The sequence below is a fragment of the Ylistrum balloti genome, unplaced genomic scaffold, assembly GCF_031769215.1.
Source record: "Ylistrum balloti isolate Yb309-2 unplaced genomic scaffold, AGI_CSIRO_Ybal_v1 Utg370612, whole genome shotgun sequence".
NCBI classification, from domain to species: Eukaryota; Metazoa; Mollusca; class Bivalvia; order Pectinida; family Pectinidae; genus Ylistrum; species Ylistrum balloti.
This window is the reverse complement of record NW_026782376.1, coordinates 2341299-2356358: the sequence shown is the minus strand read 5'-3', so window position 1 is coordinate 2356358 and position 15060 is coordinate 2341299. Positions and strand designations below refer to the sequence as shown.

At 35.7% G+C, this 15060-nt stretch overlaps 1 protein-coding gene across 1 annotated transcript in view; it reads left to right on the top strand.

The window, feature by feature from the left end:
- Positions 1 to 4432: 4432 nt before the first annotated feature.
- Positions 4433 to 15060, top strand: part of LOC132556982 (otoferlin-like) — a 220725-nt gene continuing 210097 nt past the window's right edge. The window contains exon 1 of the mRNA XM_060221446.1: positions 4433 to 4511. Coding sequence (XP_060077429.1) covers positions 4433 to 4511 — 79 coding nt within the window. The remainder of the gene's footprint in view (positions 4512 to 15060) is intronic.

The following is a 15060-nucleotide window of genomic DNA, read 5'->3' as shown; positions in this document are numbered from 1 at the left end:
GTGTATTGTCAGAGTGTCAGTGATGTAGCATACCTCCTTAACATGTGTTGTCCGAGTGTCAGTCATGAAGCATACCTCCTTAACGTGTATTGTCAGAGTGTCAGTAATGTAGCATACCTCCTTAATGTGTATTGTCAGAGTGTCAGTAATGTAGCATACCTCCTTCACGTGTATTGTCAGAGTGTCAGTCATGAAGCATACCTCCTTAACGTGTATTGTCAGAGTGTCAGTAATGTAGCATACCTCCTTCACGTGTATTGTCAGAGTGTCAGTGATGTAGCATACCTCCTTAACATGTATTGTCAGAGTGTCAGTGATGTAGCATACCTCCTTAACATGTATTGTCAGAGTGTCAGTCATGGAGCAGTTCCCTAGATCCTAACATATATCATAGTAACAGTTATGCAGTATACCTCTTTTATAGTTCATACTTTGGCTGTGCTTTTTGCTCTCCATTTTGCCTAAATTTCTCGAAAAATTATTGGCATAATATGAAATTTGAATATTTCATCACCAAAAAAGGAAATATGCTTCTGCACTTAATCTGACTCGGGTGGGACAATGTTTCCATAAATGATCTTATTCCAGAGTTATTGTGTTTCTTTTTTCTTAGATAGTTATCTAGTAATTAGGCAGAAGAAAAAAAAGATATGCTTTGTATATGTACTATGTATAATTTTTCAGAATATTGAACAGATATAATATATATCTTTTCTTTATATGTTGGGTTTATTGTCCTTTGAACAGCCAGGTTGGAATTGAGATGGGCTCACCTTTTTGTAGCTGATGATCACCTCACTGAACAACATGCAGGAGGCCCATCAAAAACAGTTAGGGTAAAGTGTTTTACCCAAGGATACAACCACAGACCTATCCATTTCTCAGTTTCCTGAAAAACACGTTTTAACCATCGCGTTTTAACAAGTAGCGTTTTAACGAGTAACTCGCGTTATAACCAACACACCGTTTTTTAATGAGATTTTTTTCTTTTCAAAGTGACACTAATAGGCCTTCGTATGTACTGCAGGCCAGCTCTCTAACCAACTGAGCTGTATCTGCCCCTTTCATTTAGCATCATCATTGAGTGATATACATCAGAAAATATTGTCCCAGTGTTACTGATGAGGAATAAAACAGCTTTGTTTAGGCCTCTTTGTTATCTATAAGTGGAAATGGAGGACATCGCAACAATAGCCTTTACCTGGTATTGACCATACCCCTTTGTCGTTGCTCTGGCACAACTCTAAGGCTGATATAGTGCTTTGTTTACCACTGTGAAATGCAAATAGTTTTTAATGGAATCCATCATGATGTATGATCCTTGTTTTTGTTATAAAGCTTCCGTTTCATATACTTGTTGTCAGAACTATTGGAAAACTGTAAAAGCATACCTGTTCTGTGCTCTGTTTTGTAATCAGATAATGTACAGCTCCTGCTAGGTATGAAATAGACATCAGACAATGTATGTGATAATATATGATTACCTGTATGGATAAAAGGTCTGTTGACATAATATTGGCACGTTTAAGAAGAATTACCGTGCGATAATCACTTGTAAATATATTTATCTTTCATGTGATATGGAGGTGGTATCATATTGGTTGCTTAATATAGTTGGTCTGTTCATTCAGGTGGTCTTATAAGAGACATGGTCTTAATACGGGTCGTCTTGTAATGCAAATGTCAAAATCTTCTGTCTGCAGTAAAACCTTATTTGTATTTAAAGTTGGATAATTAAACTTGGTGATACATTAGTATACTGATATGATGTGCAATGTACCAAATTCAGGTCCTTAATTACAGAATTAATGCCCTTTGTTAAAATTTTGCATGCAGTAAAGTTGTTTTCAGGGAGCATCCACTAGTTTCACAGATAATTTTGTTTCAATGTAAATTGTGTATACATGGAAAAATAAATGGATTGAAAGACTTTTATATTGTGGTCAAAGTCACACATACTGCATTGATCCTTACTCCGTGGGGTCAAACATTGGTGAAGGTTTGTCCCATTGGCTGGAATCATACAAAGATGAAATACAGTAATTGTGTTGAATATTGTAATATCTCTTCCATCTTCATAGCTCACTTTTCAGTACTTTAAAATCACATATTTTCAAGGAGCTAATTTTTGTGTTTTTCCTAAAAATAGTTTGTTCATTGACACTTGATTTTGTTGCTACGGACAGCTAAGTTGATTTACCGAGACTAATTCTAACGGTTTGTTGACGTATAAATTTGTGGATTAAAAGTACTCACAAAATCAAGGAAAATAAATTCCCAATGAAAATGAATGATTATACAGTACTTTCCATTGAGGAAATAATCATCAACATGGTGTTTTTGCGCCGACTCTTGAAACCCACATATACACACCCACACCATGACAAAGTGAGTGAACCATCCTATCTGTAACAAATGTAATTCACTCCCACCCACGCAAATCCTTATCATTGCTATACCTTTGGAAGCTACAGGAACAGCTACCTCCCTCTAGGTACTGATCCTGATCCAAAGGAGCCAGTTCTCATGTTAAACAACTACCCTTGGTTGACAATCTGTTATATTTGTGTGTGTTTATGTATTCTGTACCAATTCTAATTACTTGCTCTGGACACAGATGCTAATTGGTTTGGTCATTTATTATGCATGTAAGTTATTGGATAAATGCCAGTTATCTCCCTTTTCCTATTAATTGTCATTAGGCCTGAATGGTGACCCAAGTGTGTGCGAGTATTGATCGGGGGAGTTGGGACAGAGGAATTTTGATTGGTTTGATGGAAATCCTCAGGGCACTCTGTGGTATATCCTATGTATGGCCAGGCGTCGACCAACTACTGAAATAATGATGAACCATGCTTTTATTAGTTATGAAACAGAATCCCGTATATACCTTAATATTTAGGAGGTGTAAATAATGATCTCCTAGAACCCGTTCTTATAAGTTAGGGTATATCACATCATATACATCATGAAACACTAATCAAAAACAAGTTCAGCTCGTAGTCAATATAATTAAAGAATAATTTGATTGAGGAAAAGGCTCCCCGTCATTTCCAACTTCCTTGTTGAGAATGAAGTTGTAATCTTGACAGCAGATTTAAAATCCTAAAAAGATTACATATTGGAAAGCTATTATGGAATTTTATTTATTGGACACAATGTTTTTTTCTTTAATATTGGGAGGTTTGATGTGCTTTGTTATTCAATTTTGTCACTAAAATTGTTTTCCATTTTCTAGAGACACAATTCACCATATTATATGCATACATATATAATCCATTAAAGTTGCTGTTTTAGAATGTGTACTCCTGTTGTAATAGATATCTTCACGGTTGTGATATATATTGGAACTTTCTAATATCTGAAATGCATGAATTGGTCAAATTGGCATTATCCTGAAAGTTTTGTTCTATATTTGGTAAATTTTATAACTTTACTTATCAAATATTGATGTAAAAACTCGATAACATGTTTTAGTAATACTTGGGTGCTACCCAAGTAACGTTGGCAAAAACATGGAGTCTCATCTATCAATATGGAATGTATCATATTTTTGTATTTTTTTACACGATATGTTCATATATATACAAATGTCCATAACAATCTGAAATTAATTCATTAATATGAAATGAAACTTTGTGAACTGAAGCTCTGTGAAATTGGGCTCCGGGGAAATTGGGGACGTCGTCACCATAAGAATCAATAGGCTTAGTCGTATGATGGTGAGCCTAAGCAGAGAAAGCTAGTTTGTGCATACCTCGCTTGGTGCTGCCAGCGTTACACTGTTATATACTACATTACCTTGTACTTTTGTTATAAACACATTTTGACTGTTGATACATTTGAATTTACTTGATGCAGATATAACGTGCTGTATGGATTAACTGATAGACACAACTAGAGAGAGAGAGAGAGAGAGGGGACACACTCGCACACAAATGTTCATTATTGCCCCAACCCTGGTACCTGGTTTTAGGATATTTCTATCGCTGCCCAAAGTCGCTCTCACTGAGTTCACGGTCGACTAGAGCTGCTATTGTGCTACTGGAGAAGGTATGTCAACACACAGTAGCAGAGTATACTGGCAGTGATACACAAGCGCCTGTTAACATTGTGTACGGATACTTCTACTGACTTAACAGGTAAACACACAGTGAACTGCTACATTCTTTTACAGAAGTACAGTTCTACGCAAGTCGGCTTCAATTTTACTGATATTTTATTTTTTTATCCTGACTTTGGATCGGTGTAAAACTTAATGTTGTGTATTCCTAATTTTCCAAGGATCTACTTCCCGTTTTGGAGAAAAGTTAAAATAACCGAAGAATCAGTGATGTTCCTGCCAATTCCACGGTGATACTTCACTATCTTACGTGCTCACTAAACAGGAGGTTTTACCTGGCAACGGGATTCAAGCCCCTTCTGGACCAAGATGGCTCTAATATTGCATCTCAAATATGCGGAGAACCTTAGGGGTCGAGCAGATCGGCTGGCTAAAGTGTCCTTCCGGGGTAAGTCCCTGAACGTTATCCAGTCTCCATTAGAAGTTGACAATGAATGTTTTTGATGTTAAAGAGATAAATGTAGACATGTGTAGAGTTTGTGCGTTGAGCCATGACATGATATCCCTGATTCTTTATTTAGCTTCCCAATGTGTCTGAAATTTCATAACAGTAGAGAAAAGTTGCTGTAGGAAATTGTTTATCTTTTATTTATTTATTTATCTATCTATTTTATAGCATCTAAAGTTCAAACATTATACATTTTGAAAGAGAGCTGCAAAGGAAACAAAAACAAGTTTTTCAAAAATGGAGGTTTTATCTACAATTTTGCTGAAAAGGTAAAAACCTGTTCAGGCTTCAGTCTAAGGTTTTAAGATTTGCCTGAAGAACTTTCACTAACAGGTTTCACTTACTATACATGTATGGCTTGACCGATTGTCAACTTTTTAACAGGTACATTAAGCAACCAAGTGGACTGATTTTTTTACCTCTCACATCGTTATTGGATTTGTTTTCGTCTTAAACTGGCTGTTGTAATTCTGTGGGAATAATAAGTGATCTCTCCACTTGTGATAATGTTCATGTCAATTTCAAATAGAAAGAGTTAATGGGTAGATATTTTGTTTCCCTATTTGCCTCCATTCAGAAACAAATTAAATTTGTCACTATTATAGGAATCTTAGGATTTTGAAAGGGCACTAAAATTCATTTTCAGGTATTTTTACCTTCTGAAATAATTCTCTACATCAGAAATCAGACTTCTGAGAAATGTAAATATCACATGCTCTCCATCTCTTTATCTCTCTCTTTCTGTCTGTCTGTCTCTCTGTCTCTGTCTCTATTTCTCAGGCTTATGAAATCGACACACATTGTATACATGTATATAATACATTGTCACAGGGTTATTAACTGGTTCAGTGCTATGGCTGTCTTTATATCACTTTTTAAGAAGACAGGTGTCATTCTAAGGAAGCTTATTCCTTTTGTTGTGTACATTTAAACTTGACACGAGGTTAAGATATTTTTAGCCGTCTTTCATGACTTGATGATCCTGTATATTTGTAAAAGTACTAAAGTACTCGCGTTTAGAAAGCAATTTTTTCTGACGCCATCTAGTACAATCAGTTTTTAATTTTGTTTGAAACAATGTTGTTTTCACTTTTAACAACACTGATAAGTTTACTCTGTTGGTACATAAAATAGTTGTTTAAAAAATGAAGAGATTAGATTACAAAATTACCTCTTGTACTTTGAATGACTCTTTAGTCAATTGGTGAATGCCAGCAGTATATACCAGACAATTTAGATAAAGTCTATACATTTAGAATACCTTTACAAATGATAACAATGGTAGCTGTTCATTTCCAAACATACAATAGCCATGTTATGTTTACCTGTGGCATTTTTACCTGCACTTCATCTGTATACAGTGTCCGTAATATTTTATCTACCCTTGTTTATCAACATAGAATAAGAAGCTTCTTTAAAGCGTGGTTAGCCAGATTAAGCCACGATCAAAACATTTTGTCTCCGATTTAAACATTAGTGACATCAATAATACATTTCCATACTGTGTGATTCATTTAATTCAATAAAGGTCATTCCTGCTGGTAGTTTATTTTGCAACTTCTCTTGAGTTCATATTCAATTGACTTATTTTCCCACATATTGGGCACCACATGTGGTGAGAGAAATGCCTACTGTATATGTTTTAGTCTAGATCTTAAGTGAGTGTCAGAATACCCAGAGGTCAGCTAAGACAGGATGTCAGAATATCCGGAGGTCATCTAAGACAAGATGTCAAAATACTAAGAGGTCAGATCAGACAGGATGTCCGAATACCCAGGGGTCAGATCAGACAGAATGTCAGAATACCCAGGGGTCAGATCAGACAGGATGTTAAAATACCCAGAGGTCAGATCAGACAGGATGTCAGAATACCCAGAGGTCAGATCAGACAGGATGTCAGAATACCCAGAGGTCAGATCAGACAGGATGTCAGAATACCCAGAGGTCAGATCAGACAGGATGTCAGAATACCCGGAGGTTATCTAAGACAAGATGTCAGAATACCCAGAGGTCAGATCAGACAGGATGTCAGAATACCCAGAGGTCAGATCAGACAGGATGTCAGAATACCCAGGAGTCAGATCAGACAGGATGTCAGAATACCCAGAGGTCAGATCAGACAGGATGTCAGAATACCCAGGGGTCAGATCAGACAGGATGTTAAAATACCCAGAGGTCAGATCAGACAGGATGTCAGAATACCCAGAGGTCAGATCAGACAGGATGTCAGAATACCCAGAGGTCAGATCAGACAGGATGTCAGAATACCCAGAGGTCAGATCAGACAGGATGTCAGAATACCCGGAGGTTATCTAAGACAAGATGTCAGAATACCCAGAGGTCAGATCAGACAGGATGTCAGAATACCCAGAGGTCAGATCAGACAGGATGTCAGAATACCCAGGAGTCAGATCAGACAGGATGTCAGAATACCCAGAGGTCAGATCAGACAGGATGTCAGAATACCCAGAGGTCAGATCAGACAGGATGTCAGAATACCCGGAGGTTATCTAAGACAAGATGTCAGAATACCCAGAGGTCAGATCAGACAGGATGTCAGAATACCCAGTGGTCAGATCAGACAGGATGTCAGAATACCCAGGAGTCAGATCAGACAGGATGTCAGAATACCCAGAGGTTATATAAGACAAGATGTCAGAATACCCAGAGGTCAGATCAGACAGGATGTCAGAATACCCAGAGGTCAGGTTAGACAGGATGTCAAAATACCCAGAGATGAGATCAGACAGGATGTCAAAAAACCCAGAGGTCAGATAAAACAGGATGTCTGAATGGTCAGAGGTCAGAGGTCAGAATATTGCACAACATCCAGGCCTATTTTGGAAGCATAGATGATTTTACATCTGTGTGTCAGGTTGGGCAAGCTATTGGTATGAATATGGAATTAATTTGCTGGGTTTATCTTTGCATTCCTTTCGTCCATTTCATAATTGTAATTGACTAGTAAATCATGTTGTTTTTGAAAAGATATATAACAACTTCTCATTAATGTCATGATTTATAGTGGAAAGACTTGAGAATTAAATATCAGTTCTATTTCATTACATAATTCAAGTAAATGTTGAAGTAGATTGGTGAACAAATAATTATTTTAACGGAACCCAAAAATTCAGTGTTTTATATACTTTTTTCTTCTTGGCGTATTATTTCTATCTCTATAATGAGTTAAAACCTCACTAGATAAAAACCTCACTAGATAAAAACCTCACTAACGTCACTAGATAAAAACCTCACTAGTTCACTCTATTTTCCAAGTATTTCCAGTATCATACTTTTGTTACGGTTACCTGTGTAGGTGTTTTCTACTAAACAATCAAACATCCAGTTATTTACCTGTGTTAGGACTCAATACAGGTAAGCATCAGTGAGAAAATCACAGATGTCGACAATAAAACCTATTCAAATACCTGTGTATGGAATAGTGTCACAAATGATTTCACAAATAATTAAGTTCTGTCAAAATCAATTATTTTGTGGAGTATTAAGGAACTAGATGGTACTTACTTAACAAATGGAATTTTTAAATATGTACTAATTAGACCTAAATTGGCAAATGTTTGTTACATAGTTACAACACAGATAAACAATGTAAGATTTGACAAATGTTACTAAGGATATGATAAATAATATGTAATCATACTCATCCTTTTTATCTCTCCCCTCCCCCTTTCCCTCTCCCTTTCCCTCCCTCTTTCCCTCCCCCTTCCACCCCTATATAATCATTCAGTCCTTATGACCAACCACTTCCATATCCATCCCCACTCCCCATGTAATTGTCTGTCCGTTTGTCACCCTCCCCTTCACCCTCCAATTTCTATCTGTACATTAATTAAACCTTGATGCAATTAAAGATGAACATCAATTTCTGACTTTCTGGTGTATTTTTCTTGCGAAAGCCAAAAGGAGCTAACCTCTTACCTAAAAATCATGGGGTGGGCTTATTACAGGACATTGGCATAATATTTGTTGATAATCCTACATAGAAATAATAGGTATGTTTGGACTTGTTTCTGGATAAATATGGTACTCATTTTGGTAGACTCGCACAAGTCCAGAATTTGTTTACGTCTTTCTTCAACAATATGATGTCATGAAAGGAAATGGCCTTGTTTTGAATCAGGTCCACATTTTATAGTTGTACAGAGGGAGAAAAGATGGCAGGCCTACTGACAGAAGTAAGAGTTCTATAGTCATTAGAGAACACCAATTTGTATTACCCTGAAGGATTGAAATCTTTTCTCTCCTACAATTCAGAAACAGTCACTTTCTATCATTATAGGGTAAATCACCATTGTCTCTGTATTTGAATGACCATTTTACGATTTGTGTGTGAAGTTGTTATGTGATAAGTTTTCTACTGAATATACACGTTTATAAAGATAAAAACCAACATTCGTTAATGCTTGTAAAATGTCTCTAAATGAGTTTTGTAACTAGCTTCACACTTTGACCATTTTGGAAAACTTCTTTCTAACAGAACAGAAAGAACAGTGAAATAGTGTGGGCCAATAGTGATTTGCTGTTGAAAACGTATAAATGGAGAGATTGTTGCATAATACGAGAATTTTTATATGAGTACTGGGGAAGGGACAGGATTATTTGAAATCCTTGTTAAGGTGATACAAAGATGGATGTAGGCATTAAAGATACATACTAAAGTTATGATATGTGTTACTAAAATGAAGTATAAGGTTACTGTATTTGTCCAGCTGGTAAGTAATCAGTAACTGAGAAGTCAAGACAGCAGTGCCAACAAACCAACATTCCCACACCAATCGTCATCACTCAAAATTCATTAACCTTGGTCCAATTAAAATTTTTTCAAGGGAATGAAAAATAAAGTTTGATGATAGATCACTGAAGTATTTTTAGTGGAAATTATTGAATTTCTTTCATTATATCACTGTTACATTTTTTACATGCAGATAGTCAAAACCCCTCTCTTAGGTTTAAGTATATTGCAATGTTACATTGAAACAGGCAGAATCTGTGCACAGTCCAAAAAACCCATCAGGCTTCACACAGGTGAATTTAACTATGCAGTAACATGTTCTGTGTTTTTTGACCAATCAGAAGAGTGGATTGTTGTAACAGCCTCAGGAAATATCACATTCTGGGGTCAATAAATCATCCTATTCCTGAAAACAAGTAAATAATTGTATTATTACAATTAAATCCAGTGGGATATGTGTAATCTTGTCAGCAAGGAAGTGGGCTTATTACTGGGTACAGAAATATTGATGATGCCATACGATCAACTGAACAGTAATAGATATACGGTGGACTTATTAATAGACATGGGCTTATTTGTGGATAGATATAAATTGGATGTTTTGTGAAAAGCAAAATGTAGGGAAGTCTAATGAAAAAGAAGAAATACAAAAGAAAAATGTGTTAAATGTATGTAATCAGCTGACAGTGCCTCTTGTCACCACATATGGTACCTGTCATAATGTTTCCTGTTACCACAACAATCTTTATGTCTCTTACACATATTGGACAAAAATTATATTACTGTTATAGATATTTTAAAAAGTACTTGTATTTATGAGTTATTGTTTTGTTTGAAAATTCTATATTGGTGCACTAAATATTTGTTTAATGTAAGATCATCAATATTTATGGGAACAGCTTCTATACATTTCATTATTGACATTCTCAATAATTCAACAAAAACGCAAGAAAACAATTTCAGCCGGTATTGTGTTCCTGCTATCAGAGACGAGACTCGCAGAGCTAAATGGCAACTACAGAATGACACTCGACAATTTACAAAAAAAAGTGGCGTCAATGACGAATGCTGGAAAGGCCAGTGTACCGGCTGATTACTGATCACCGAATAGGATTTCTCTCTATGAAATAATTTGCAGACCTTTGTGTTCGGATTGTATGAGGTGTATGTATGATGTACCAATCTTATTCGACAATCTCAATTATTGGATTCTTGATACATTGTATTTACAGAATAATCAAGCCGTATTTTGTATTAATATAATGTTCCATAATTCGTGACATTTAGCTCTCATGTCTGCCTGTAGTCTTTAATTAATATTTTTCATGACGTAACTTTGGGTACAGAGAGCCCCTTTTTTATGATGTAATATTCGCTACCAAAGTTTAATCACATTCTGCGGTAATGTTTCGTCTGTATGGTGGTGTGCTTGTGTACATGTCAATTTATCTAAATATTTACCCGTAAATTCCTGTAATTTTCATCTGCAGTTGTCATTGGCATATTCTTTATAGAGTGCGGAGCTTGCGTTTTTGCTCCCGAAATTGCTGTTTTTCATGATACATTGAACACAGTCTGACTATCAAGGTTTGATTAAAGTTTTCTGTCAGCTTTTGAAGCCTCGGTGCATTACTATAATACAACATGCTCATCTTACACCAATGACGCATCCCGGGAGAACATCTCCGACAAAAATGTCTTTCTTTATTTACACACATAATTTCTCATATGTGAAGTATTCAGAAAAGTCTATCACGCAACACATCTCAGCAATGCTTGCTTCTAGGTTATGTAGCTGACTTCTGCTTCCATTCACAAATCACTTAGTTTTAATTTCTCAATTGGATGTCTACATGAACATTTGTGTACTTGTATATCATGACTTACTTTGAAAAGTCAAAACATTTATGACTGTCAACTTAAATTGAATCAAGTTGATGTTTCTGAAACTTTAAAAACTTCATGATAATCATAGTGTGTTTGAGAAATTAAGAATGTTTTCAATTTAATAATTTTCACATTGAGGAATTTTCAAAATTCAAATCTAGTTTTAAACTGTTGGTTGCTAATAGTTTGTGTGAAATGTGTTTGTGTTTTTTAAATTTCCTTTATCCAATCAAATTAAAAGGTCTTGAACTGTTAAAAAAATACATATGTTGATTGATTTTGTTATGTTTTAAAGAATGATGTTGTGATGGTGTATTTCATAATCAAATTTCTGCTGGTCAGGCACTGAATTTTTGGCAGACACAAGTCTTGGCTGCGTTAGCTGTATTTCCCCTTTGAATGCTTGAGTCTCGAATCTTTAAAAGGTTGACTGTGTCCTTTTATTTTGTTTTTGCCAGTCTCCATTGGCTGATAGTTCCAGGGTTAAATTGTGTTAGTGTTTCATTTTGATGCTTTTAGAAGTTGGTCATAAAATGTGTTAAAGATAGATATGTTTTGGTACCAAGAAAATGTTACCAAGAATTAGTTATTTATTGTAAAATGTTCTACACAGAAACCTATTTATGGAGATGTTTGAAGACGCTTGGTAGCCCTGTTAGGAAATTAGCCTAAGACTTCTTATAAGTACTGTGTTCAGGTCTGAATTTTGATGCTGGAACCTGATTTTGTATTTCACATTTTTAAAAACTTTTTAAAGCAAGACAACCATGGGACAAAGCCTTCGGGTGAGAAAATATTTCTTCAAAGAGTTGGTGGGAGACTGAAACCTGCATAGCCACTAGCAATGAAATTCAGTTGTATTATAACACTACTCAGCCACATTTTTGGTTGAAACAGTTCATTTTGGTGGGCTTATTATCAGACATGGGCTTATTACTTGACCTGTAAAATCAATGAAACAATAGCATCAGAATGTAGCTTCTGTTACTCCCCGTTTGTCGTTATTTCTACTCACTTAAAAACCTGTTAGTGCTATAGCGTCTGACAATATCTATATTCTTTGTGAAATATCAATATTTTATTTCAAAGATAAAATGTCTTTTAAAGCTAATTTATCCCCTTTTGTCTTTTTCTGTATGTTTTCTTTTTAATTGTTATGTTTCAGTTTTTTTTTTATATTTTTGAGAATTTGATATTAATTGATTTTCCTGCAAAAATATATAATTCATAGATCAATAAATTTAATCATTGTTTGATTTCCAAATCAATGTTTTACTCTGTGTATTATGTTTCTTGTAAAGGTTGTTTATAGTAATGTTAAATCTAAACAACAAAACAAAAGATACCTGTCTGTCATAACTTGTGACAGACAAACTTTTAAATTTAAAAACTACACAGGAAAAATAGCTATCAACATGTTTGGAAGTTAAATTTTCTGTTTTGGCGAGTTTCTGGCAAAATGACATCCATGATGAGTGAGGCGAAATCTTCAAAGTAAATACTATTTCTAATCATGTGTTATTTCTAATTAAAATCCCTTACTGCAGGGTTACCAATATTATCTGGTTGATTATTTGTTCAATCAGTTGAGTGGAAATATTTCATCAAGCTAAACTAATTAACAAAAAACGAAAATGAAGGCTGATGATAAACTGTGTAAAGTCTCATGTAATGGGATTCCTTTGGGGTTTGTGGGCAATGGGGAGTATGTGTGTGTATGTGTTTGGGGGCGGGGAGGAGTATGTGTGTGTATGTGTTTGGGGGCAATGGGGAGTATGTGTGTATATGTGTTGGGGGCAATGGGGAGTATGTGTGTGTATGTGTTGGGGGCAATGGGGAGTATGTGTGTGTATGTGTTTGGGGGCGGGGGGAGTATGTGTGTGTATGTGTTTGGGGGCGGGGAGGAGTATGTGTGTGTATGTGTTTGGGGGCCGGGGGGAGTATGTGTGTGTATGTGTTTGGGGGCAATGGGGAGTATGTGTGTGTATGTGTTTGGGGGCAGGGGGAAGTATGTGTGTGTATGTGTTTGGGGCAATGGGGAGTATGTGTGTGTATGTGTTTGGGGGCGGGGGGGGGAGTATATGTGTGTATGTGTTTGGGGGCAATGGGGAGTATGTGTTTGGGGGCGGGGGGGGGAGTATGTGTGTGTATGTGTTTGGGGGCAATGGGGAGTACGTGTGTGTATGTGTTTGGGGGCAATGGGGAGTATGTGTGTGTATGTGTTTGGGGGCGAGGGGGGTGGGGGGGTATGGGAGATTATATAGGACACCTTGGGAATTGAGGGGCTCCTGGAGGAGGTGGCTGGGGTTAAAAAAGAATATTGAAATAAATATTTGTATGTCATTGTTGTTGATCATGTTATGATTTGTATGAATTGGTGGCAAGTTTGTCTTTTCCTTATCTAATTCCCAACAAGTTTTATAATGTTGCACAATCCAATTTCATTCTTTATGTTTCTAAAAAATGCCGAAAATTAATCCACTTTTTACTAAAAAATAATTGAAAAGTGAAATATCTTTGATTGTCTTTTCTCGGAACTTTTGGGTTCCTACGTAATTGAACTGACCATTTTCTGTGCATAATTTCCAGCATTTGGAATTTACTTCTGAAAATTGGCTCCAATTTGGAACATTCTCTTTCCAGATAATAAAAAACTTTCCATTTTAACAGGAAAAAAAACAACATGTTTCATTATTATTCTTTTTTTTATAGTTTCAAAATTATTTCTCCGTTTTACAACATTTAATATTTTTCTTCTTAAACAATCTTTTATTAAACAAGGTCCTGGTTAGGCTAAACGTACTCAGTACGTACAGCCTATTGCGACGACCTTTCAGACAAAATTTACCGATCCTGGCCTTCTCATTGGCTGAAATATCGAAAAGAGTTAGAGCCCTCTAGCGGTGATTTTCTGTGTAAATAATGCCGCGATCTTTTAAATCGCTATTTCAAAAGTATCCACAATAAGTTTATTTTTTTTCAAAAAAGAAGTACAGTGTGGTTGAACTATTGATAAATTTTGAACAATATATTTTACGGAATTTGCTCACGGACATCCCCGACCTCTGCTGTTGAAGAAGATCGAGCTGACGTGATTCTTATCGCTTGCTGTGAATATTCCTAGAAAACAACCATATTAACCGTAAGCAGAGATACGTCTCTGCCGTAAGTAAGCAAAAAAATGGTTTCTTGTATCTTCAAAGTTTATTGTAACCGCGTGACTTGATTTACAGTGTATTTACTGTATGGCGGCTTATGAATCCTTCTCGACATGACGTAAGCGTCCAGAACACTGTTGTGCGAGTTGGCGCCATGATAAGAAGCTAGTCTGGGGGCTTGGTTTGAATTATTAACTAACAACACTTATGAACAAACAAAACTTACAAACAGAACATCAATTTTGCTTTAATCCTTGTCGTTGTGGCAAGATCGTCTTAATATATAACATCATTTTATTGTAAATTTTGTATATATATGGAAGTCTAGTTTAATCTCATTGAACTATGTCTTTATAGATATAATTACTGGAATAAAAATCTAACCATGATACTTCAAGAAAGATAGGCATGTAAATACATTTAATGTAATTATTTACACTTTTATCTATCTGAAATGCTGTGTACACCTTATCTACTTTCCTCAACTACAAATTTAATTATAATAAGTAAGGACTATTACTTTGCAATACATTTAAAATAGAGAAGTAGGTAAAAAGTTCTTTCGATTTGTCTAAATCCTCATATTGATAGGATAGTAATTGCAACATCTTGGGGATTTCAAAGGTTTTATTTAGTCAGTTTCATCATAGATCTATCATTCATTTGGCTTGTTGGCGATGAATATATGGTT